The sequence below is a fragment of the Megalopta genalis genome, chromosome 10 (genome assembly GCF_051020955.1).
Source record: "Megalopta genalis isolate 19385.01 chromosome 10, iyMegGena1_principal, whole genome shotgun sequence".
Classification (NCBI taxonomy): Eukaryota; Metazoa; Arthropoda; class Insecta; order Hymenoptera; family Halictidae; genus Megalopta; species Megalopta genalis.
In genome coordinates, this window is record NC_135022.1 from 12,579,882 (window position 1) to 12,605,980 (window position 26,099).

General features: G+C 52.7%; 3 protein-coding genes and 1 long non-coding RNA gene across 7 annotated transcripts in view; 1 reads left to right on the plus strand and 3 right to left on the minus strand.

Annotated features, from left to right (window-relative positions):
- LOC117220253 (PDZ and LIM domain protein Zasp) overlaps positions 1–10,411 on the minus strand; it is a 32,514-nt gene extending 22,103 nt beyond the window's left edge. The window contains exon 1 of the mRNA XM_076524874.1: positions 9,860–10,411. Coding sequence (XP_076380989.1) covers positions 9,860–9,964 — 105 coding nt within the window. The 5' untranslated portion in view covers positions 9,965–10,411. The remainder of the gene's footprint in view (positions 1–9,859) is intronic.
- LOC117220256 (uncharacterized) lies at positions 942–12,205 on the plus strand. Its single transcript, XR_004490231.2, has 4 exons — positions 942–1,060; positions 1,126–1,215; positions 1,279–3,850; positions 9,837–12,205. It is a non-coding gene; the product is annotated as an uncharacterized LOC117220256 (long non-coding RNA).
- On the minus strand, positions 12,194–22,237 carry LOC117220254 (uncharacterized). Of its 3 annotated transcripts, XM_033470038.2 has the most exons (12): positions 22,052–22,236; positions 21,082–21,192; positions 19,824–19,975; positions 18,908–18,974; positions 18,420–18,664; positions 17,746–18,058; positions 14,641–15,106; positions 14,004–14,300; positions 13,821–13,879; positions 13,055–13,227; positions 12,662–12,824; positions 12,194–12,542 (listed from the first exon to the last, which is right to left on the minus strand). In XM_033470038.2, exons 2-12 carry the CDS (start codon positions 21,178–21,180, stop codon positions 12,486–12,488), a joined length of 2,091 nt encoding a protein of 696 aa, XP_033325929.2. In that variant the 5' UTR covers positions 21,181–21,192; positions 22,052–22,236; the 3' UTR covers positions 12,194–12,485. The 3 variants fall into 3 exon arrangements, with proteins under 3 accessions (XP_033325929.2, XP_076380990.1, XP_033325927.2); XM_076524875.1 differs by lacking the exons at positions 12,194–12,542; positions 12,662–12,824; positions 13,821–13,879 and having other exon boundaries at positions 13,087–13,227; positions 22,052–22,237; XM_033470036.2 differs by lacking the exons at positions 12,194–12,542; positions 12,662–12,824; positions 13,055–13,227; ... (1 more) ...; positions 14,004–14,300; positions 14,641–15,106 and having other exon boundaries at positions 15,658–18,058; positions 22,052–22,233.
- A 135-nt stretch (positions 22,238–22,372) lies between these two features.
- Positions 22,373–25,344, minus strand: LOC117220255 (gastrulation defective protein 1 homolog). 2 transcript variants are annotated; one of them, XM_033470040.2, is made up of 3 exons: positions 24,947–25,344; positions 22,806–24,847; positions 22,373–22,592 (listed from the first exon to the last, which is right to left on the minus strand). In XM_033470040.2, the coding sequence occupies exon 2, from the start codon at positions 24,832–24,834 to the stop codon at positions 22,840–22,842; it is 1,995 nt and encodes a 664-aa protein (XP_033325931.1). In that variant the 5' UTR covers positions 24,835–24,847; positions 24,947–25,344; the 3' UTR covers positions 22,373–22,592; positions 22,806–22,839. The 2 variants fall into 2 exon arrangements, with proteins under 2 accessions (XP_033325931.1, XP_033325930.1); XM_033470039.2 differs by lacking the exon at positions 22,373–22,592 and having other exon boundaries at positions 22,636–24,847.
- Between the last annotated feature and the right edge of the window lie 755 nt (positions 25,345–26,099).

Consider the following 26,099-nt stretch of genomic DNA (forward strand, 5'->3'; position numbering starts at 1 on the left):
TCGGCGGGCCAGGAAACGGACGGGTTCGCGAAAGCGAATTTGATTCCCGGAGACGCGGCCGATTGGACGCGACGACACACACGAGCCAGAGCCGGAAGCGCGTCGTCGATGCGACGCTCGGCGACGCTAAAACGACGCGGTCCTCACAAAGAGTCCTTGTGCATCGCGAGACGATGCACTTCGGTCGATGACGCGGTAAGCGAAGCGCCGGGAATGAGCTCACCTCGCCTCTTCGTCGGCTGATAAAGACGCGGCGGGGTGGCAGCGCGGTTTTTAACGACGCCGATTAGAGTTATCGGCACTAATAGCCGCTACCAATAGCGTTTCTATCCGTCCCAGGCGCTCTATCCATCGCTGGTATAGCGCGAGCTATTTTCATAGTTCTAGAGACTATGGGAACAGGCCTTGGTGGCTCTATGGTCCGGTTTTTGGCCGGCGACAGCTTCATCTACTTACGCGAATATTCGGCGAGGTGGGAAAATCGTGCTGGTGACGCGCCGCTGCTCGACTATAACGATAATGTCGTAATCGGCTCGGCGATTACGAGAATGACTGCGGGGTGTCGTGTTACCCGCGACGTGGATTCACGAGAAACGCTACTCTAGCACACGGCCGGACACACGGCAGGGAAGACTGATTTCTGGTCAGACTTTTGGCAAATTTCCCACAACTGCCTCCCACCGTGGCCCCCTACTCCTCCTCATTCCCGAAATCGAATCGGCATTTACGATGGCGCTCCTAAATCTTCGGACCTCGTCATCGAGATACAATTTCACTCCGCCTTGTCTGGCTTTTCTCGGCCGTTCCGCTGACAACAAGGCGGAAACACGGATAACAGCGTCCGGAGGAATATTCACGAGCTTGCGGTCGTTCCACGGGAAACGGAGCCGCATTCTTTCCGCGGCGAGACGGGACGCCGATCGCAAATCATTCCGCTCGACGGTTGTTCGAAAATTTTCGTTAACTCTGTCTTTTCTTTTTTACAGTTGCGAGCCCAGAACCGTGACGAGAACCTGCGGTCTTTGAGATTGCGAATCGGTGCAGAACCCTTCGGCCAGGGGTGACTAAACCTTTTTATCTTGCGCGTCCAACTGTACCCAGCTTTTGATAATCATTGCATTATAGATTGAAGAAGGATCTCGGCTGGGAGCGCGCGCGAAGGGACTCGGCATTCTTCGCGATGCGTGTCGTAACGGAATCGTAACGGTACCAACGGTGCGTAAACTCTCGCGTTTCCTGTGTTAATTACACGAATCTGAAACGAACTCTGTTCGATAGGCTAAAACGAGGATCCCGGTGGGCAGAGTTGCACGCGTGAAAAGAAACGCTTCGTCGATGGAGGCCGACTCCACGCGGCGCCGCTCGAGCAGGCGAGACGGGGCGAAGCGGAGGCGAGGATGAGGCGAGGATGAGTCGATGAGGAGACGAGGGGAGTAATCGTGTAAAATAAAAAGGGAGCCATGGCGTCGGGAAAACGGTAAAAAAGTCGGGTAGTCGGGAGGACGCGGAGAGAAATAAAAGCGATATTTTTATATCCACGGGTGTAAGCTCGTCGGTGGCGGACGCCACCGGGCCTCGGCCTCTATTAATATCCACGGGCCGGGCTTCCTTTCGGCCTCCGCAGCAATTCTCTTTGCACCGGCGAACCAACGATCGGCCACCGGAAAGATAGGTTCCGATCGGGAAAAAAGAATCGGACAATGGTCGACTTAACGGCGACCGCCGTGTCGCGCGACTCTTCCGACGAGGATGATCCACCGAATCTTATTCTACTTTTTTTCCCGTCATGGCACTGAAAGATATTGTCATGTAACCAGTTAGCTGTTCTTGACGAGCATACTCGTCGCGAACAAACGGCAATATTTTGTGCTGCGACTGTTATACTCGTCGTGCGCGAAAATTAGCCGTTCAAATTGCAATTCTAGCGATAACTAAAATATATTAAATACAAGATTATTATTATTTATTATATATTAATATTTATTATCTATTATAAAATATATAAATTTTTTAAGATCTTTTGAATACTTGGAGGCCCAGCTGAAATAAAAGAAGCAAATAGAAAGATATAAATAATTATTATGAATAAATTGCATACAGTGTCTGGGTTAGGTCTTTGCTTACTTTTTATGGCGCATGTTAGGTTTCGCTTTTCACGTTTCTCAAAAACGATTGCAACAGCTAACTGGTTGAAATCGTTGATAAAGTATAATTTCATAGGGAAAGATTGAACGGCGCTCGCGCTAGTTGTTTTCAGTGCTCGGTAGTTCGATCGTCGAGCTTGCAACGCATAGCGTAATGGTCGGAGAATGTCGAAACCTTTCTCGACGCTATCTGTTTTCATTTTTCTAATCGGATGCACTCGATAGCGCATCGATTGCGAGCGTATCAACTATCGTTAATCGACGATAATGATTCAAGCCCGGCGTGGATCGTAATCGCCGGTTTTCTAGCGCAACCGCATTTTGTTCGGATGGACGAGAGTGCTCGCCTTGCCCGAATTCCGTTGGTCAGAAGTTTTTCGAGCTCGGAAGCTAGGAGACGAAAGCGTCGAACGTCTTTATCGCGAGACGGTCGTCGCCGCTCGTGTCCGCGAATGCACGGCCAGCCGCTGGCCTTGGCTGCATTTGCATTTGCGCGCAAAACGAACGAAAAAAGTATATCGCGAACGAGTTTCGTTGCCTTCCAGCCGGACAGCTCGAACAATTGAACTGGTACTGGTAGTAGTCGCGGTGGAAAAACTCGTGGATCGGCCGGGTCGAGGCGCACGATGCAGGATGCACGATCGCGGGACAGAGAACAGCACGCCGGCCGAGATCGGGATCGCCGAGATCGTGTCCGTCTAATCGACGGGACGGGAGCGTGGCGTACCCCGTCGAAGCGACTTTTGTTAGCTCGGACGAAACGCATTCGAGTGCCGTGTGCACCCGGTTTTCCCGCGATCCCTTCGCCTCTCGAAACTTGTATCTCCAAACTATCTAGGCCAAAACACCCACGGCCACCCAATTTCCGAGCGCGTTCTCAGCGGCTGTCTCAACGCCGACCGGCCGCCTTTTCCTGCTTCGACTTTTAGCAGCCGGGCTCGATCGTTCGGGGACCAGTCCGGAGACTTTTTCGCGTTCTTCGAACGAGACGTAACTGTTATGCGAGACATTTAAATCGAAATTAAAACAGCGCGAACTTGTGCACCGACCGGTTAGAAATAATTCATACGCAACCGCTGACTCAACAAGATTGATTATCTGTTTCGAAATAGACCGTGGATGTTTATGCGGACTTACGCTTCGGTATTCGAGCATCGAAAATCCAATGTACAGTAGATTCGTTTAGCCGTGCCGCGAAGAGCAGAATTCCGACGAGACATCCTCGCCATGAATCTTCGAGGAGGCTGCAAACGCGCGGAGATCTAGTCGGGAAACGACGTCAACTTTATCTACGTTGATCGTGAACTTTCGCTACTGACCGACAACCGACTGTGCATCTGCCGCGGATGCAATTGTGTCAAGATTTAATGGAACCTATTGTTTGCAGGTCACCGGTATCTACGTCGCGGAGGGTCCGCGGACCTTGGCGCATGTTTCCGAGGAAAATGGAGGATCTCGTCCAGACCGATAACCAGTCGAATCTGTAAACAGACAACGTTGGCCGAGGAAGCAGCATCGCGGTCGACGCAGGTGGAATCGGCGATTGGCAAGGGAATCGGTGGAAGGTGTTGCCAATCCGTTGCCAGAGCATTCCTCGACGACCGTCGTCAACGAACCACCGGCCGATTGATACGAGAATTTATTGGCTAAATAGAATGATTTCGAAGCGAGCCGCCTAGTCGAGGCGTCTATCCGCTCCGAGTTATGTAAGCTATGTATTCGTGGTATTTTGGCGAGCAGCGCGTGCAGCTGCGGATGCTGGCGTTCGCGTCGACCGAGCGATCTTAAACAAACCGAGGCTTGTTTCGTCATCGTCGGCCAATTGTTATTCCATCGTTGTTGAATCGGGCTCCGTTGCAATGCGCATACACGCACCGTCGCGCCACGGTCTATCCGCGTTCGGCCCGCGAAAGTTCGATGCACAAGTCCCGAACGAGACGAATCTAGCCTTCGTGGAAACCGTGGCCACCCTCGTCTTGCTCCCTTTCTATCGCTCGGCGGAATTACGACGTTGCACCCGTTGCAAGGCAGCCGGCCACGTCCTGCACCGGATTCGAATCAGCTATCGCCACCCCCCGCGAGTACAGGCCGCGACAAAACCAGCGGCAACATACCAATTTGCTCTTTCCACGATCACAGGCGACATATTCTTTCGCTTTATCCGACATTCCACTCTTCGTGGCACCGATCTGACCCCGTTAGAGTCGGCAGCAAACAGGCCACGCCCATTTAGGACGCTTCCACCGAATCTCGCAAATCTATTCCACCGAATCTTGCAGATCTATTCCACTGAATCTCGCAGGTTGATTCCGCAGAATCTCGAAGGATTATTCTACTGAATCTCGGAAATCTATTCTACTGAATCGCGCAGATCTATTCCACTGAATTTCGCAGGTTGATTCCGTCGAATCTCGAAAGACTATTCTACTGAATCTCGCAAATCTATTCTACTGAATCTCGCAGATCTATTCCACTGAATCTCGCAGATCTATTCCACTGAATCTCGCAGATTTATTCTACTGAATCTCCCAGATCTATTCCACTGAATTTCGCAGGTTGATTCCGTCGAATCTCGAAAGACTATTCTACTGAATCTCGGAAATCTATTCTACTGAAACTCGCAGATCTATTCCACTGAATCTCGGAAATCTATTCTACTGAAACTCGCAGATCTATTCCACTGAATCTCGGAAATCTATTCTACTGAAACTCGCAGATCTATTCCACTGAATCTCGCAGATCTATTCCACTGAATCTCCCAGATCTATTCCACTGAATTTCGCAGGTTGATTCCGTCGAATCTCGATAGACTATTCTACTGAATCTCGCAGATCTATTTAATTGAATCTCGCAGATCTATTTTACCGAATCTCGCAGATGTATTCCACTGAATTTCGCAACTTGATTCTGCCGAATCTCGAAAGATTATTCTACTGAATCTCTCAGATCTATTTCACTGAATCTCGCAGATCTATTCCATTGAATCTCGCAAATCTATTCCACCGAATCTCGAAGGATTATTCTATTGAAAAGGAAAAGTTCAGCTTCGCTTGGATTAGCCAAGATTTCCCAGGTTAGACAACCCGATTTCAATCTACTCTCAGCTTTCGACATTAGATCGAAAACAATTAAGATCGTGAACACAGGATGCGCTGGAAAAATGGAACAGGTTCCGATTCGTTTTTACGAAAATTGTAGCATTATACGCATCGACGATTCGCCGCAAGCCGGCAATTTGATGTACAGAGAGTTTCTGGGGCTACTGTATCTCTCGGTGGACGACGTGACTAACCGCAACGTTAACGGCGTTAAAACGTTGCCGATAACTCGCCGGAATGGACGGGGCTTACGTCCGACGCTCCAGAGGCAAGGCAACGATTTTAAGCCGTGATTACATTTCGACGCGAAACGGAGCCGCGCGAAATCGGGCCTGCTAGACATAAACAGAATTCGCGAACGGTGACTCGACGCGGCGCGGCTTATTTTCGATAATGACGAAAATATCGCCGGTCCCGACACTCGGCTCTTGCCGCGTTACCACCCTCTTCCTCCCCCGCTTCGCGCCTCGCCTCACCCCTGTTCGCGTTTCGTTCGCGATCTCGAGTGAGGAGATGGAGAGAGAAAAAAAAAGAAGCAAGAGAGCGAACGGTGCAATAGCATATATATTTGCCGGCGGAACGACGCTTCTTTTAATAGAGGCCGTCCTCCAACAGATATTTACGAAAGTTTGTTTCTATGTTTAGCGGGAACGATGTGTAATTTACTTCGGATTCGTTTCTCGCGCCGCGATACTTCATTTTTCAGCGGCGATCCGGTAAATCGCTCTTCTTCCCACGCGGCTGGCAGAATCCCAGATGTTGCCACATCCGTGTGTTAACCTTTATCGGAAGGAAGTCCCTGGTTCAGGGTGTACGGAAGGTATTTTCGACCGAGGTTGGGCTACCTGTTACCGTCGCTCTGTTGCGCAATATTGTTGCCGTTGCCGGCCCGAGCTGTCGCTGTCACGCCCCGAGACGGCGCTTTTATTAATTTATTTTCCAATTAACCGCGGCTCGCTCGCACACGCTGGCCGGCTACACGATCGAACGTCGAATTTCGCCGCCGCGAAGACTCCGTTTGAACGGCGGGCGGGCAACGGTGCCATTTATCGACGCCAAGCAAAACAAACGAAAACAAGTCTTTTCCCAGGGTAGCGTTAACACGATTTAGATACGCCCGGCGTTCGCCAATTAAGCAGCCGAGAACCAACAAAGTATAACGTAGGATGTAATCGGAACGAGAGTGTAACGATCACGGGTGAACACAAGACGAGAAATCGACCGCTGTGGAATACGTGTTAGCGGTCTAACGGGAAACGCGGTTAACGACAACGATAATTAAGCCATTGGCACTAGCGACGATGCAGGGCGGAACGTTGACGAATCGCCGCAGAAGCGCGCGAACAGGCTTCGTTAAAATCGCGTTTCGTTCCGAGCGGAATTCACCGGCCGTACATAGATAGACGAAAAAGATAATTAACCCGATAACAGGAAACAATAATGGAACATCCTGCGAGTCGGTGGCGCGCGCTCGCCGCTCGTTATCCTGGCCGGCAATTAGACACGGGAGAGAAGCGAACGCTAACGATGGAAACGCGCCTGTCGACGTGACGCTGTAATCGGCTAACGACACGCGGAATTTATGTCGAGTCCTTGCACAAAGCGATAACGCGGTCTCGTGTGCATCGTCCGCGCGACCAAATATCGTGTAACAGCGCGCCCACGCTGCACCGAGACCGAACGGTGCAAAGAACGCATCGCCCCAATGGCCAATAACATAACCGAGGAAATCCTTCCTGCAGGTACGACGAGCGAGACGAGATTATTCCCTGTTCGATCTAATTAACCGTCGGATGGTCTCATCTAAATTCTAATTTTCTAGAAGCCGTTTCAAGCCATTAGTTATTGCTGTTAAATGGACCTGTGAGAAGTAGATAACGGAAATATGTAAACGTAAATTGGCCGTCGCAAAATTGTGAAAAGCGTTCGGCATGCACGGGTTGATGGACCGTGAATCTTTTATAAAATCGGGAACACCTGCGGTTCCGTAACACGTAGCGACTAAAGATGTTTCTACTTCGTCCATGCTGTAACGAGCCCTTCGGTCGACGAAACCAGTTCCTGTTTTACCTGAACATTCGCAAGATCGTCTATAAAAATCTCGCGTAGAGATAGTCGGTCGAGAGCCAGCGGACGTTCGTGCGAATTCTGATCTTTCCTTTGAAATCATTCGGATCTATTCGCCCATCGCGATAGAAATCTGGTAGCTCTCGGTGTCGGACACGGTTGTAACGGCGGCAGGAGACTCGATCGCGGGAGAACAAGCTTAGCAGATGACGCGAGCGGGGCACGTTTCGAATTTCACGCAGCGCGGAAAGAAAAAGAGCGCGAGAATCGCGGACGAGGCGCGACGCCGCGTTCGATCCTTTTTTTTTCCGTCGCCGCGACGCAGTCCGACGCGCGACGCTCGCGTTCGCAGCACACGTGCGTTCGTCGATCGGTATTTTTATCGATCGGCGCGAGATCGCTCCCTCCGAGGAAAAATTTATTTTCGCGGTGACCAACGCGGCCCAGGAAGCTAGAGCCCGCCGACGACACGGTCGTCGTCGTGGTCTTGGTCGTGGTCGTCGACGGTGCCTTCGTCTTCGTCGTTGTCTTCGCGAGCGGGACTCGACCCGGCTCGCTCGCGCGTTTCGCAAAGGCACCTTCTAGAAATAGAACGCCCAAATAATTTGCCTCGGATTACCAGCGACGCGTCGCTGTCTCTCCCCGCCCCTCTCTCTTTCTCTTCCCTTTTCTCTCTTTTCGAACCCGTCGCCATCGGGTTTTTCAAAACTCCCCGCGATCGCGCCGCCCCTCGGCGTCCCCCGTGAAACTCGATTTCGATTCAAAAATTTGAAAACGGAAAGATACTAATCGCGACTTGGCGACGCGTCGACGCTTTGTTTATCCTGGCGACGGAATTGTCAAAGCGGAGGCCTCGCGTCTAGGCTCGGCATTCTATCGCAAATGTCAAGTAAGAAGTATAACGGACGTGGAAGAGTGCGATCGTTGTTTACGGGCCGAAAACGACCCAGCTTTTCTGCAAGGGATTAGCGGTCGTCTGCGCGCGATCCATAAATCATCCGGACGGTTACGGCGACGAGATCGCGACCTCCGTTCTCGCAATTACACGCGATTAATTCGTAATCTCGGCCGAAGGACCGAGTTTCACGTCCGAGGACTCGTATTTCTATCCTTTCCGAGAAACCGAAGGGATGGCCGGAGATTTCGTTCGCGTTGCCGTTCGCGTTTGCGTTCGCGACCTCGTAAAATAAACGGAGCACATGGCTGCTAAGAGGGCCAAGTTCGAGACGCCGATCGCAGGATAAGATCGTTCGACGCGGTTTCTGGCTAGGATCGAGCGCGCGATTTTTTCGAAGCCCGTTTCTCCCGCAACATTCGCCGAAACAGCGACCACCGTCCCCGCGTTTCGCTGCTTGTCCATCGTCCATTCGTTCGTTCGTTCGTTATTGTTATCCGCTGTGAAGCGAGAGGAGAGGAGAGGAGAAGAGAGAGAGAGTGGGAGAGAGAGAGAGAATCGAAACGGTATAAATATCGCGCGGGACAGACAAAAGACGACTGTGAGGCACAATGTAAAGAACGTTTTACTATGTCGGACGATTGACGGCATTCCAACCCCCTGAAATACATCGGCCGAGAGATCGCGGTTCTCTCGGGCCTCCCTTCTCTCTTTCTCTTTCGGCGAATAATAATAAACATGGCAGTGAAAACAGATGGACGGCCAGGAGAGCGAAACATCGACCGCGAAATTCGACGTAATAGAGCGCTCGAGATTTCGTAACCGGTTGCGCGCGGCCGGCGATCCACGATCCGCGACCCGCGACAGAACGGCGATTCCGCGAGCTCGCGGACACGAAGAAAGTTTGAAAATCCGCACGAAAGCCGTGAGCCGAGGGGGTAGCCAAGAGCTTCTCGTGTTACAGCGCGCCTCGTCGCCAAAACACGGCGGCGACGACGAGCCGCGCGTTTCGCACGTAGTTGGCAGCGATTTCTACCGATGCGCGTGAAATAATTTGGCGTTTGCCGTGCTCGCCGTTACGTAACCGCGAGATACCACAACCGGGCAGGATCGATCCTCGGTTTTCGCAAAATAATGCGACGAGCCCTGCCGTCGAAAACGCGAACGCAACGGACCCTGGGCGAGAATCATTCGCGTTGTCATTCGCACGTTTCGCCGTCCACGGGCAAAGACTAACATTCGGATCCGCGGCACATTCGTCGAAGCCTAGAACAACCGAAGCGACAGATTGCGCGCCGATATCGAACGTTTATCAGCGAAGTTTCGCGATCTACGATAACATTGCACTATCGCGGCGGCGCGAGATCAACTTGTCAGTCGCGATGCCTCTAGACCCGGCGATCACCATGCCGGATCTATCGGCGAACACTTCGCGATCGATGATAGTCGCCGAACCGTCGGTGGTGCCGCGAAGATCGCGAATAGATCCGCGGTTCGCCGGCTTCCGAAAAAAGAATCAAGAAAACACTTCGTGATCTACGTCGAACCGGCGACTCGACGATCGACGCCGTAGAGCACTCGTAGGAAACGGCGATGTATAACATGTGACACTGTCGTTGTTCTCGGTGGAAGCTGTCAAAGCGGAATCGGCTCACCTTCTGGACGACGAGCGGGGTGCCGAAGTCCTTGCCGCCCTGCAGGCGAAAGCCCCACGGGGACCCGTCGAACCTGGACAGCTTCACGCTGATCAGCTGGGCCATAATCACTGATACGTCGTTTCACCTGGTCGACCAATCAACAACCGAACCCTCGGCGTAAACTTTTGGACCTCGGTTCAGTCGACGGAAGAAGGAAGGCGGCGCGTGCGGGGAACCGAGCGATTTGGCGGCGCGGATACAACTGAAAAGCGGAGACGAGAAAGTCGCGAGGAGGTTGCACCGGTCGGTCACGGTTGACGTCTGGCTTGGCGAGGAGGCGGAATCGCGCGCAGATTAGCTAGAACCGAACTGAACCAAACGGAACCAAGCGGCGGCGAGGTATAGCGACCAGACCAGACGAGGCGAGGCGAGGCAAGGCGAGGCGAGGCACGGCACGTACGTGCTCGAGGAACGCGCGGACCGGAGTAAAGGTACAACGAGACGAGACGACGAGGACGGTCAGTCGGGCAGCGGGGCCTGCCTGCCTTACTGCCTGGCTGCCTTCCTTCCTTCCATCCGATTCGACTGTGCCGCGGCAAAGGCCATGGGGCGGGGATGGGGATAACACGCGGCAACGAACGAGACCGCGATCCGGAATCCCGTGGCGGAGGGGGCAGGGTGGGTGGAACAACCGCGACCCAGGGACCGGCGGAAACCGGTGGGCACCGAGGGGGACCAGGGGCGAGGAGAGACCATTCTAATGGAAAGAGGAAGCAAACTGTCCTCGGCATCCATCTGCATGTTTCTCGTCTGTTGCGTATCGTCTTATGAAAAATCCACCGGCTCGCCGCAATTTTTCCACCTGCATTGCACCCTGCTGAACCCAGAAGAAAAGCCCAAGGTGCAGCGACTTACCTGCACGTTCCACTGCAAGATAACGTCCCATCGGCAAGCGTGTGATAGTTTTCTATCGGAGACCGATGCGTTTTTGACATTCCCCAATATCGTAGAGACGCAGCACCGTGGATTCAGACCCGTGGAGTTGTTCAGAATGTTAGAACAGTTCTCCGGTCCCGATTGTACCCTGTTTACCAAAGAAAGAACCCATACCCCACTCCAGTTCGATAACATGCCATCCGCAGGAGTGGGATCGAGAACGAACCAACGTGGTTTCGACGTGCGCCAATTTCGCGAAGTATCGTTCGGATAGGGCTATCGTATACGAAAACTGCTGCACCTTACGACATTCGTGCAGTTTCAGCTGGTAACGCGAAGAAGCACCTTGCTCGGCACCGGATTCACCTATGCGATTCTCGGCGCGATCGGAAGGACGATCGATCGATTAGCGGGTAGCTCTCGGCTTGCTCGCGTGTCCTTGGCGCGGACGTTCGACTCGCGGCGCGCCAGGCCGCGCTTCTGTGGGATGCGAGTCCGTTAACACCCCGTCGAGAGCGGAGTTCCGATCGATTGTCGTCGGACGTGTACGGGTTCGTGACTCGGGGGGGATCGTGAACGGTGGACGCAAGGTTCGAGGCGTTGCCTTAGCGAACGCCTTTTCGCGTCTGGATCGCGGTGCGCCGCGCCGCGCCTGGATGAACCGAGATTTTCGTGGTGTCGAGCGGTGTGACTGCATTTTCTGCGCCGGTGGCGGTCACGAGGGCGCGAACTAGTTCGTGAATCATGCCTAGAATGCTTTACATAAATTGCTCGGGGCCGACGTCACGTTCTCGGAGGCTGCGAGAGCGCGAGAGAACCCGGCGCGGACCGACGGCGAAAGAGGGAGAGGAGAGGAAAGAACGTTCTTTGGCCAGCAGGCAGACGTGACTCAGCTTCTCCCGGGTACGCGCGCGGAACACGAGACACGGGACACGGGACCATGAAACCATGGTACCGCGCGGGACACCGCGGAGTCTCCGCGTAGTCGCGGTGACTCGGAAACTCTGGAAAGGTGAAAGCACGCTCGCCGCTCGTCCGCGACTCATCCGCGGCTAGATTCCTCCTCGGATATCCGATTCCGCGAAACGACGTTACGTTCGGCTGTATCGTTGCGTCAACAGGATGATGCCAGAAAACGTGACCCAGATAAAAGCGACGGTTCACCCGTGATTCACAGTTTCGCGGACATTCGTGACGTTTCTTCATCGACTCGTCTCGATCGAACTCGAATAATCTTATTAGGTGCACGTCAAGACAGTCGGCTGGACGGTTCAATGTTCGAAACGTGTCTAAACGATCTCCATTGGCCACGTCCTGGAGCCAAACGTGCAGCGTACGCCGCGTGGTTCGTCCGAACGTGTTCGCCGAAGGTGCGACTGGGAACTTTGCGCCGGTACACATAAAGAGCAGACCGTATTACGAAAATGATTCAATCCTTTTATTAATCTTTATCAACGGCTTAATCCTTGCAATGATTTTGACAATGCTTGCACTTCGAGACGTGTATGTATGTATGTATTATACGGCACGCAAACATACCTAATGATCCACGTAACGGCTCGATGTTCTCGGTCTAGGCGCACGCGTTCGCTTAACGTTTAACGTTTTTTTGTCTTATGGTCGCGACGTGGCTGGTTGCTCTGCCTTCGGTTCTTCTTGTTCGTCTTTTGGTAATCGAGAGAATGAATTGGTTCGGTGTTCCGGGGGCTTAGTGGCTGACGCTCCGATTACTCCTGTCGTCCGCGACGCTCAACGCTGGAGATTTCTGAAAGGAAGCGAACGCAGACAGGTGTGAGCGAGTGAGTGTGAGAAAGAGAGAGAGAGAGAGAGAGAGATGGTTGGACCACTTGGTAAAACGACAGCGAAACGTAAACGAATACGTACGACCCTCTCGATTATGTCCTCCGCGGCGTTCACTTTCGCGGGCCTCGCTGGAATTCCTTTCCTCGGCTCCTTGTCCATCTTATGAATCATCTTGTAGACGCTCGAGTTCATCAGGTGGTCGTAGTTCGGCAGCGCCGTCTTCTCGTACTTCTTGAAGTTCACTCTGCCCGAAAGCGATCGATCGGAATAAGCATCGGTGAATTGTTGAGGACATCGGCTCGAAAATTCGTGGCGCGCATCGATCGCCGGTGAATCACCGAACAATTTCCCGAGACGATCGCGACGGACGCGATGAGTCAGATAGAAAACCCGTGGCTCGGGGCCGATTTCGAGTGAAAGGAGCTAATTGAAACCCGGCCGGATTCCGGCAAGGGGACGACGGGACGCGCTTACCCTAGGGCTCTGCCTCGAATAACTTCCGCCTGGGAAGATAGAACCTCGGCGATCATTTCGTCGTTGAAGAAATCGTTCGGACACCTCCATCTGCGGCCCAGAGTGAGCTCGACCTGCTTAGCCTGCGGCCACATGTCCTGCGAGGCTTTCCTTCCTCTCTGCTGCATTCTCTGCTGCAAGATGCGAGATCTAGCGTCATTCTCTGGACCAGAGGGGAGCATGCGGAGGGGAGGGGGGGGGGGGCTCTCTCGAGGAATGCTCGCGCGACAAGACAAGGGTTACCGGAGGAGGAATTCGCGTTGCGGGGCCCGATGCTCGAGGCCTCGGGCCCACGGACCGGGCCCGGGGCCCGCGGCTCGGGGACCTAGGATACACGTACACGTGCAACGCGCGTGACACGGATACTTTCGCTCCGCGAAGTTTAAGGACTTGGGAGCTCAAGGGCAGCGATCGGCACTTTTCAACATCGGACAGCTTGCGCGCGGTATCACCGGGCACGTTTAATGGACGGCTGTTAATTCTTACGGTGGAAGTCCGCGAGGAATATCTCGCGGACCGGGGAGTAAAAGAGAGTAAAAGAGAGTAGAAGAGGGAGAGAGAGAGAGAGGGGGAGAGATCGGGGGTACGGTTCGAGCAGAGATTACAGTGGAATCCACGGGGCAACATCGATGCGATTAAAACGTAGTAAATCCGCGGGGTGGGCCGCGGGCGGAACGAGACGGGGTGCACAACACGATCACGCATTCCACATCGGTTTCCAGAATACCTGCAACTCCTGAATTACTTGATCTTTCGGCGAGAGTTTTGGGTCGGGTTCGAAACTTCCTACAAGTTGTTCGACAATCGATAATTATCATCAATCATAGGAAGGCCGGTTCACGGCGGATCTCCTAGCGGTAAGAGAGGAGATCGGCGCGGCGATCGAACCGAAGATAAGAGAGAGATTTACCGTGGGACGGGGCCGGGCTCGGCGACTTGATAACTTTCGTCTCGTACGAGACCACGAACTTTTTCACCCTGCTGCCCTCCTCGCTCTTCACCGACAGCGTGCCCTCGAGCTCCTGCGTCTCGGTCTCCTCCTCGTCCTCCTCCACGGGCTGCGAGACGACCCGCTCGTGTTGATGCTCGTCGTAGTACGCGGTGTACGAGAAGTCCTCCGTGAAGTCGGTCTCCTCCGTCTCCTCCTCGTGCTCCACCTGCTCCTCCTCCTGCTCGTCCTCCGACTGCTTCCTCTCCTCTTCTTCCTCTGAAACGTCACCGTGGCGATGCATTCCGAGCGATTTCATAGATTAAGGTAGATTAAGGTAACGATCGATGCCATTCGATCCGGAATGGTTTGCGGGCAAAGGGAGGATTGGTGGAGCTGGGTGTGAGAAATGGGTCGCATGGCCGAATCGTCTCGCGCGAGCCATCGGCGAACGAAACGAGAGGACGGCATAGAATCGATAGAGTGCTCGACGCGCCCGCGACTATCCTTGGCACCGGTTCAAAACCGAAATCCGTGATAATTCAAAAATATTCGCGCCTACTCTCGAGAACCGTACCGATCGAGGCCTCGGCGACACAACGTTAGCCAGCGAGCTTACCTCGCGAGGTCTTCTCGTTCTCGTCGGTGGCGCCGTTTTGCACGCCGCTCAGCTCCATGATCTTCTGCAACTGCTCCGAGACGATTCTCAGGTGATTCTCGATCTCGCTCGGGAGCTGCTTTAGCGACAGCAGCTGCCGCTGCACGTTCTCCAGCTGCTTCTCCAGGTTGATCTCCGTGCTGACCAGCTCCTTGATCTTCTCCCGGTCGACCTTCGACGCGATCTCCGCCATCTCTTTCTCGATCTCGCTGATCACCGTTTCCCTGCTCGACTGTTGAATGCTGCAGGTCTCTTCTTCGCGGGACGCTTCCGGTTCGGGGCTCTCCTGCTCGAGGATGTCCTCTTGTGACCGCCGATCGGCCTCGCTGTCAGGCCTCGCGGACTCTGCCTTCGATTCGGGACGCGAATCGACCTCGCGTTCCTGGTCCGATCGATAGCCGGGCTCCGGGGTCGCCGACGGTGTCGCCTAAATTCAGAGAAACCGCTAGAGAACATCGGCACACCGTGGACAACGATGCTCGGCGCCATCGTTTGTGTTTGATCGGCCGCGCAAACCAACCGAAATGCACACAGAAACTTTCCTTTCCGGCCTCCGTTCGCGTCGCCCCCGGGCGATACACGATTCATGATTTTCTGTAATGTTCAGCCAAATTTCACCAGGACTTCGAAAAGTATCCGCGGAATACGTTGTTCGCTTTTTTTAGCAGCTCGAGCAAATGTACGCGTGCGCCGAACGACGATTCGCGCGGCTTGTTCCACTTTACGTTATCCACCTCTAAAAGGAGGGTATCTGTACTCGATACTCGCGATGTACATACTCGGACAATAAACACGCAATACGAACGTGGTCTCTCGAGGCAGAAAAAGAGAGAAGGATATACTCACCGGCTCCGCGTGCATTCGGGTTCGTTTCCGGAAAGCGGACAGGATTAACGGGATAAGTAGCCGTTTCCTGGGTCCCAACGGCAGCCTCGATCGAAGCCTGTTAAGGGTTTATCGAGATTCTGTGGCACTGGATGCATCCAAACATACGCATTTTATTTCGAACGTGTACTGGGTACTCTTTCTTTTTTTTTCTTTTTTTACTTCCATTCGTGTGCGTACATTGACAATGAGAGTGTGTATGTGGTGAGACAGAGACATTGTAACATGCATCGATCCGACACACGAGGAGTTCTACTCCCGCGCTCGTTCGGACAAGACGCGCGGATCGAGTCAGCTACGAGTATACTGCGCTACGATTACACATACATGTCGGGCCGCGCGACAAATCGATCTAATTCCGACTCCGGGAATCGTCACGGTGTTATTATTGCTAATGTTAGAACGAACAAGAAATCCTCCGCATCCGGCTCCGGGGACAAGTTGCCTCTAGCTACGAGTAAACACGTTATGCGGTTACACTGGACAAGAAGATACAAGAACAACAACACACATTACGAGCAACCAACACCATTTTTCGACTTCCTTCGCTGCGCGTTTACGGGTGGGCCGCGATCGTATCGTCGAGCCTTCTCTCGGCGAACGCTAAGGTAAATCGGCAAAAAAGAAACGGTGCTGCGGACGATCGTGCGAGACTCGAGCGGATCACTTGTACATGTAGAGCAGGATGATCGAGGTGCAGGGTACGAACGCGTACGCCACCAGCCTCGTGAAGTCGACGCCGATGCGGTTCGTCAGGCCCTCGTAGAGGATCGTCGGGACGAAAGACAACCTGCGACCGTCGCGGTCCACGTCGAGGCTGGCCGCCTTCTTCTCGGCGATCGTCGCCCGATCGGCGAATCGGCCGGTGAGCTTGGCCGGTAGCCAATCGAGCACAAGGTCTCGCAGAAGAGCGAACGAGCTCGGCTCGGGGACGCTGGCTCGGCAGAGGGGTCTCGAGAGACGCCTGCTGCCCCGGTGGAACACCTCCGTCGAGATGAAGTCTTTCGAGGAGCGGAGCAGATCGGAGAACGCGGCGCGGTCCTCTCGATCCGAGAGGCAGCTCTGCGAAGCGAGCGCCGACGAATCGGAAATCGCTCGGATGATCTGGCCGCGAAGGTAGCCCACGATCACGCCGAGCGACTCGAAGTGCTTCTTCAGGATCCGCTCGGCGTAGCGAGTACGAGCGAACAGCTTCCTCTTCGAGGACACGACGATGGGACGCGTCGCGGCGCGCGAGAACAGACCGCTCTGCAGACACTTCTCCACGTACCGACCCTTCATCTTAATCATCGAGCTCCTCCTCCTGTCGCGGCGCGGCACGTCTCTCGAGGACGAGACGCCCTTCAGATAGTTCACCAAGCGGGCAACGTTTCTCCAGAGGATGCGCTGGAAGTAGCGACCCTTCAGATAGAATCGCTTGCGGATCCTGGACTGGGCGGGATTCAGAGCGTCCACGGAGCCGCCCTGCTCGAGATAGGCCAGCAGGTCCGAGCGAAGACGAACGGCGACGAACTCGACGCTGCGCGCGAGGATCCTCTCCCCGTAGCGGGTCCTCCGCCAGGACACCTCCTTGCGCGAAATTAGCCTGTCGAACAGCCTGCTCGAGGAGAAGCTCTCCGGCTTGTCGAGGAGTCCGTCGACCATTCGCCTCATCCAGTTGTCCTCGCGCTTCAAGTACGTCTCGAGGTAGCGACCCTTGACCCTGAACCTCGGCGATTTCTCGATGATACCGCAGCGCGACGTTCCTTCCGGCGGCTCGGAATCGAGCGGAACGTCCTCGACGACGTTCTGCTGCGGGTGCTCTCGGAGCGTGGACCTGGCTCTGGCCGGTTTCTTAGCGTCCGAGAGGCTCTTTTTCCCGAACAAGCAGCGCCGGAAGTAGTGGCCCCTCGTGTAGAAACCCTTCGACTTTCGTTTGTTCAAAGGCCGCCGCGCCACGACCGCGGCCTCTCTGCGCTTCGACGGTTGCGCCGGCGCGGCGATTTCCAAGCGCGCGACGACGACGACGGTTTCCGGCTCGATCGCGTCCGAAGGGGACGAAGTCGAGGGAAACTCGAGCAGCGGCTCGGAACCGACGGCCTCGAGCTGCTCGAGAGCGCGCAGCTCGCACGACTCGTCCTCCTCGCGAGGGAGGATCGTCTCCTCCATTCTCGACACCGTTTCGCAACTGGCCATGATTACCTCGGGGGTCGGGGGCTCCGGGGTCTTTTGCTCTTCCGGCTTGAGCAAGCCCTTCTCCAGCAGCCGGTCGGTCACGGTTCTCTTCTTCTGCTTGGTGATCACCACCCGGTAGGACTCGACCTCGGTTTCCTCGAGCTGCTCCTCCTTCTTGCGCGGCTGCGGGATCGGCCGCTGCGGCTTCTGCAGGAACACCGAGGTGCGTCTCAGCTGCTCGACCAACGGCGGCTCCGCTGTCGCGATGTTCTGCAGCTCCTCGATCACCTTCGACTGCTTCAGCACCGTCGCCCGGGGTCGAAGCTTCTTGAAGTTCACCCTGAAACAAGACAGTCGGGATCAGTTTGCTCGGCGATCCTCCGCCGAGGCGTCCGTCGCCTCGAGAACCTCTCCCGAGCGTTAGAAAATCAATGTAAAGCAGGGCTCGGAATTAAGTGCATCGCGGCGACGTCGGCGGCTACGCCTCTCAACTCTCATCCCAGCGTCTCGCTCCCCCCCTGGTCGCCTCTTTCGGCTCGGAGCACGTCAGGCGCGAGTGCGTGTAGCATTTAGTCGGCCACGGGTGAGCGAGACGCGCGGCGGGAGTCGGGAGGCGTAGCCGCGACATCGCCGTGTTGCGCGCACTTAATTCCGAGGCCCGGTGCAAAGCGACGTAAGCGGAAGGAACGATGAATCTCTACCCCAAGACTCCCTTGTCGTCGAGCAGCTCCTCCTCCTCGAGAATCAACTGAGCGATCTCGTCGTCCGTGAGATTCTGATTCGGCACGATCTCGCTGTTCTCGTCTTTTGGCTTCTCTGGGAGCGGTTCCACTTCTGGCTCGGCCTCCACCACGGTCTTCTCCTCGTACGTGATCTCCTCGCACTGCTCGATCACCGTCTCCTCCTTCAAGATCTGCTCCGGGAATACCGGCGGTAGTTCCGCTAGCTAACAAACGAACCACCTCGTGGTCAACGGTCTCGTCGAAACTGGGTTCGGACTAGGCGAAGACCGAGGGCTCGAGATTATTCTTAACCCGTTATCCGCATCGGGAGAAATAGTTCTATTTTGCTGATTGTGCGCATGTGTATGTGTGTGTGCGAGAGAGAGTGTGAGCTTGATCGATGCGCGATCGACGATCGGTTAGCGGGTTAAGCAACGGCCGGCTCGGACGAATCGAGATGTACGTACGGGAATCTTGTACGGGACGATGTTCTCCTCGGACAGTCCCTCCAGAGCCTTATGTGGATCTCCTTCTCTGCGGCAAGAATCGCGTCGATTAATGGCTGGCCGATTCGGACGACGGAATCGGCGGAATCGATGGAGTGGATACGTGCGGCGCGACGCGTCGTCGCGTTTTCCGTGCTCGATCTAGTTTTACGATCTCGTTTATGCTCGCGGCAAAGTGCGCGAGAGGCCGTCGCGAAGCGAACTTTGGAATTGGGAGCGGGCGACGATTTTAACTCGGTTTTCGGCGAGCCTGGCCGACTACGAGCCGGTTCACGCGCGAAACGGTAATGAGAGGGATCGGGGAACAAACGCGCGAGGAGTAAATGCCAGCAATAAAATCGCCGACCAATGATAAACAGATTTCATTCTGGGTCACCTATTTATAAGTGTTGCAATCCCGTTGCCTCACGATGCCCGTAACGCCGGGATACTCTGGCCCCGACGTATTATTATAATATACGAAGCCGCGTACAGGGCCACCGGCGGCCACGTTCTCGTAGATCATCCGTCTCCGCGGAAACGAAACGTCGAAGCGTGTCGGTCGAATCGACGAAATAATTCACGAACAGGACGGAATATTATTAAACCGGCGCAGAGGCGCGGGGTTGGTCGCCGCGCGGACGCGCGTCGCAGATAAATTCGCGATAGGTGAATCATCCGAGAAGATTCTTCGCGGGCAAAAGTAGTTCAAGTTAAGCTTCATGGTCCAAGCGGACCCCGAGACGGTGCGCAACGTGTCGTTGACATTGGGACAAGGACCGTCGTTGCGTCGCAATCGATTCGGCGGGCCGCTTCCGGTCGCTCGTCGACGCCCATTCAGAATTCGCGCGAGCTTTGTTCGCGGTTTAATCGACGCGATCGTCGCGGGTTTACTCACCGCTGTATCCCAAGAACGAAATTATTGCCCGCTCGCACCAACTCTTCGTGCGCCTGACCGTGGGTCAAGCCGCCGATCGCCTGGTCGTTCAATCGGACCACGACGTCGCCGACCTTCAAGCCCATGCATTCTGCGAGGCTCTCCTCTGTCACCTGCCAAACACGTTCCCATTTACGTCCGTCTCTGTTTTATCGTGGTCCTCGTTCCGGACGAAAAACCATTCGAAAAACGGCTCTTCCCCTGTGGCCTTCCCCTATTCGATCGCTTAGCCCCCCGGGGATCCCTCATTTTTCTTTACAAGACTTTCAGCCGTTAATGAATTTTCTAAAAACGATAGCAACTTCGTTCGAAAATTAACACGTTGTCTCTTGGATGTAGCACAGTCGTTAAAAATTGATTAACCCCATCGCGTCAACTCGCGATGAAGTTTTCAAATGTAATTTGTTAACTGCGAGTGTTATGACCAGACCGCGGTTTTTATGCATTTATAACAAAAATGAGTCGATCAAGTACAAAATAACGGAAACTTGTAATTTGAAAATACCGTTCTATTGTAACTTATTATAAATTATATAAATTTATTAATTATTTTTTAGTTTTAAATATATATTATATTATATATATTATATAAATTCTAACTTATCGAAACGTTAACAAAACGATATAAATATATCTACGTAGTTCCTATATCTTGTAAATACTACTAATTTCGATTTTGCAGAAAATTCCGCAATCTAGTTATGACTCAAATTCTGTTCACTCGTTATCAGTAAGTCTAGGCGAAAACACAACGAAGATAATCTTCTTCTTCCCAAGAAACGATCAGGATCGAAACAGTAACCGGTCGTTGCAGCGGTGAAGAATATTGCACGGCACGGGGTTAAGTAGCTGCGTAAAGTTCCGTTTTAAAAACGAATCTCGCGGGGTGCCGCGACTGATGAAGCTAGTTCGAAATTCCGCGAGAATTGCCGCCGGTCTGGTTCGCGCTACCGATAACGTAGACCCAGTCACGGGAAGACGCGAAAATCCCCACTTTACCGTTGCGTTGTAGCGCCGGCACCTGGGAGCATGCAACCAGCCGTGCTAGTTCGCATTTGCGCGGCCGTCTCTCAGGGGATCGCGTTGTTGTTAGTCGTTCAAAATTTCTGCTGCGTATCGTTACGCGATCCAGACACGAGACTACAATTCGCCGCGGACATATCCGCGGAGAATATGCACTCGAGACAACGTGAAATCGCTCGTAACCAGAAGTACGTACTCTGATGACAGTCAGCGGCTGCGGGAAGTCGCTCCCGCCGGCCAATCGAAATCCCCATGGTGTGTTGTCGAATTTCGTGAACTTGATGCTGATAGCCATGATGTTCTACATCTGTAAAAGTCACGTGATCACGAAAATCCCATGGAAACGCGAACGGATCCGTTTGGCGATCCGCGAGACCGCAAGGATCCTATCGGCTGGCGGATCGTCCGCGGTCTCGACGAACTTTCCGTACGATTCGATTCGTTTCGATACGATTATGTAACGCGAGAGAAACGGAATTGGGTGCGGGCTTAAGTTACGAGGTTTATTTGCGAGCTTGTGTTTCCTCGAATCACAATTGCACTAAATACCGCGCGTACCGCGCACCGTAGCCGCGCTATTCGAACCCGAGAGCCTCGATCTTGGCGCGTGATCGATCGATCGCGCGAGTTCGCGGTCATCCGCGTCTCTTCGGCTTCCGGCTCTTTTTTTATTCCGCCGAAGACTATAGGATTCGGAACGGTTATACGTCGGCCCGCTCGGAAATAGAAAGGAATCGTATTCGTCGCCGAAAAGGGAACGATCGCCAACGTGTCGGAAGGCTCGACGACGGTTCGCCGGAACCATTTTCTTTTTGGTTTTCGAGGACCGGTGCGGTTTTTTTCTTCGGGGGACCGGTTCTCGAGCGCGACACGCCGCGACGGGCGTTTCTGTCGACGGGATCGATGGTTAAAAGATAGTAAACGAGGAACACGAGCAAAAAGGCAACGGTACGCGGCGGTGGCCGCGAGGAATTCGTAGTATGTACGCGGAAGTGGCCGCACGCGTCGCCCGAAACGAATATAGTCGAGCGGTGCGCGAATTTCCTCAATGATTTCTGCCCTGTCCGTCTCTCTCTCGCTCTTCATCTTTCTCTCTCCATCTCGTTCATACTCTCTCCCTTTCTCGCGCTCTCTGCCTCGCCTATCGGTTACTTCTGATTACTTGCCAGTAAGTATCGCGCGAGGGACCGTCGCGGGGAACGATGCACCACGACGCACAGGGTAATCGCACACCGAGGAAAATTACTGTATCACCAGATTCATCGGTCGCGAAACCGAGCCGGATCGGTTACGGCGGAAACGAACCCGATCGTACGAACCGGCCGACTCTCGAACACGCACGAAACGGTGTCACGATAAAGTTTGCCAGAAGGCGATCGCGACTGCCGTCTCGAACGCCACAAATACACGGCCCCTTCTCCCCCCAGCAACCCTCCTCCGATGCTCCCCTTGCTACCCAATCGGAAAACAGCAGGAAGCAGGCTCGATCTATTTACTGATCGATTTATTTAGATTCGGGTCCTCGATTTCCTCCTCGTCCTACCAACAGATACGTTTCGCTTCGCCATACCGCGCTCTTCTCCGCGCCGATCTACGTTTATCCCGTCGCCACCGATCCGCGATTCGAACAGGATCGAGCAGCAGCTTCCGAAATTATTCGGTCCTCTTCCCCCGTTTCGCAGTGAACGTACGGAAACCGAATTATCGCTGGATCGAAAAGAAAAGTATAAATGAATCATCGAGGAGAAAGTATACTTAAATATAACGTCTGTTTAATTCCTCGATTAAACCGAATACACGTCGTGCATGGTAATGCTCGTGTCCACGTCATACTCGTCACGTATTACAGGGTAATGACGTATATTACATCTATTTCTAACAGAAAATCGTATCGATACAGTCCATTAAAAGCTATTTTACCCTAACGTCCGGTACAGCGAGTCGACTGAACGCTTCAAGTTTTCGATTTCTTCGCGCCAGACGGTCCATCCTGGCCGCCTGCCTCTTCGGGTTGGAAGATCGTTCTCGGTTGCGTCTTCTGGTAGGCCGGCGCTATCCAGTATGGATTTTCCTCGGCCACTTTGGCGAATTTGAGGATCGCTTCTCGCGGGTCCTGGTCGTCCTCTATCCTCTTGCTCAGGCCCAAGTTTCGAATCACGTACGAGCTGAGCGTTCCTCCGGAGGAGGCGACCCTTCCTCCCTGGCCGGAAGTGATCGGCAAGTCCGGCCTGCGCGACTTGACGGGATCCAACCGATCCTTCTCCATCTGCTTGCGCACGGACTTCGGTCTGTCCTGTCTGAACAGCGGCAGAGCGTGCGGCGTTATGATTTGCTGAGTGGACATCACCTCGATGTGCTTCTGTTTCATGTGCGTCTTCACCACGCACAGCTTCGCGCCCCTCAAACTCTTCTTCGAGTCGTAGTACACTTTGACTATTCCGTTTCCGCAGCCAACGAATACCTGATTCAACTTCGGATGCCACAACGTTTTGATCACGTGCGAGTTCGTCACGCTTATCTCGTTCACCAGGTCGAACGTTTTTGTGTCGTAGAACAGTACTCGTCCGGTGTTCTGGCCCCTGTTCAAGGACTCTCCAGTGATCACGATCGAGTCGTCCGGATTGAACATACAGTCGGTCGTGTCGTATCGAGAGTACAGGTTCCGGGCCTCGAAAACAGGAGACTTGAACACCCTCAAGTCCCAGAGCTTGAGCGTGTCGTCGCAGCTCCTGGTCGCCAGCATGTGCCCGAGATACGAGAAACTCAAGCTCGATATCTCGGAACCCTGCGCGTGGGCGTCCCTCTGGATCAACGACGGATTCACGAAATTTTTCCTATGATCCCACATCTGTATAGAGCCGTCCACGCAACCGCAAGCGACCACTGTGCCTTCGCGGCTGTAGCCGCACGTAGTTGGTATAGTTTTCACTCCGTTTTGGGCCCTGCATTTGATTAGGTACTTGTGAGCACGTGGCCTGTACAATATCCATATCCTGCAGGTGCTATCCTGAGAACAGGTCATGTATTCTTCCTTCGTGAAGGGATGCCAACAGCCGCAGTTTAATCCCGCCGTGTGGCCTTTCGTACGCGCCATATCCGTGATGTACTGGTCGCCTTTTACCGTTTCGCACTTCTCGAATCCATCCCGATCCAAAACTTTTGCCTGCGCAGACCCCGATATTACCAATATAACGTCGCCGGTCATGGAATACTGTAAACATTTGATAGGATGATTCTCGCAAGGTTGCAGGGTTCTGAAGCTCCGCATAGAGGAATCCATGCCAGCAAAATCCCAAAAACAAACATCGTAATCGATCGAACCGGATGCTAATCTTGCTCCGGAGGGATCTGCTGCAATGGCAGTCACTGCTTTTGTGCCATGCGTCATTGTGACTTCGTGGCTGCATGGAACTTTATCTCTTAAGTGCGTTTCATCGCTGTCAGATTCTTCTTCGTCGTCTTCGTCGTTCTCGTCCTCGCTCTCATTTTGCTTCGACGTTTTCTCTGAAACTAAGCTGTTTTGAAGATCGGAGGGGACCGGAGGTCCAACCAAATCGTCGTCCTCCTCGTCGCTGTCTTCTTTATCCTTGTTATCTTTCTTAGATTCTTCCTTCGAGGATGTAACCGCAGCTTCTGTGCTTTTCTTCTCTTTGTCATTGTCGGCTGGTTTGTTGCTGTTAATAGTTTTTGATATATTCTCTAACATTTCTTGTACATCGAACGACTTGGCTTTTTTCCCAAAACCGGTTATACCCATAACTTGTTTCAAGTTATGGGTTTCCTCCTCGTCCTCTGGTTTAATTTCATTCATCTTGATTACATTGGTTTCTGGTAATTTCTTACCGAACGTACCAAAACCGGAACTTACATTTTCTCTGCTCTCCGAAGCTTGTTGCAGATTTAAATCCTTACTGATTTTTCCAAACGTTATAATCTTTTTTGTACTCATGTTTATGGTTTATCTGCAACATTTCAAAATTGTATTATTGATAATATAACTGCTTGTAGAAAGAATGAATTATATAGTGTTAACATATAAATGTATATGGAGGTTATATTACCTTATTTATTTCAGTCTATGATAATATCTCATATTCCACCCAATTAAATCGTAAAATTTCACATTTTTCGATTTGTGCACATTTGACAATGTTATTTTATAATCCGTCAATTTTATAGGCGCATATCACAGTTATCTACCATAAGTAAATAAGAATGCACATCACAATAACACGTGACTAATATCCTGACAATTTTGTCACGAATACTAACAGCTCTAATTCAACATTTTCAGTCTCAATCTGTCTTTAATGATCCGGCGTATCTACCTATATTTTTCTGTATTTATATTTACGCTATAAAAATCTATTTGTGCAAATATCGATAATGTATGATTCGTACCGATTCCAATATAGGATACGATGTTAAATTCAGCACGAATTATCTGTTCTTGTGAAAATGTAAGAAAAGAGGCGCCTCTCGCGGTGAAATTCTGAAGTTTCGCTCGGGGTTCGTACAGCGCCAACAGGCGTGGTGGCAAAATGCTCGAACTGTTAGGCAACGTGATCAATTCAGTAAGGAAGTTGTACGGGAAGTGGTGCCTCTTGCGGCAAAATCTCGAAGCTTCGTTCGAAGGTCTGCACAGCGCTTAGTGGCAAAACTCTCGGCTGTTAGGCAACGGATAATTACCGACCGGTCACGTTGCCCACAGTTAAAGCATTTTGCCACTACGTCAACATTTTCTAGAACAGATGCTTCGTGCCATTAAGTACATTTTGTTTGCACGAAGTGGACGCGGTAATTCTGATGAACATATTGATATCCCTAGAATACTGTTTTCATTGTCAAATTTTATGTTATTTCTCACACTTCCCTTACCGAAGGAACGATTTCTAGCAATAACATATAATATTCAGTGTATTTTTTATATTTATAACAGTAAGTAGACTTCTACAGCGTAATACGGATGCAAAGAATTCTCGTGAACAATTCTGTACCCTTAAAACATTCTTTTAGCTCCTCGACAACCGTATATTAGTGGAAGCGATAATAAAGAAGAAAATAGAGGTATAGTACTGTTCGACACTGTAACTTATAAAAATCTACTGTACCATGTCTCTCGTTGCTGTTCGATCATATCGAGTAGCGTTACCCTGTCTCCACCAAATTCTAATTCCTCCGTTGTCACAAGTATTTTGGTGGACTCGGCGTTAT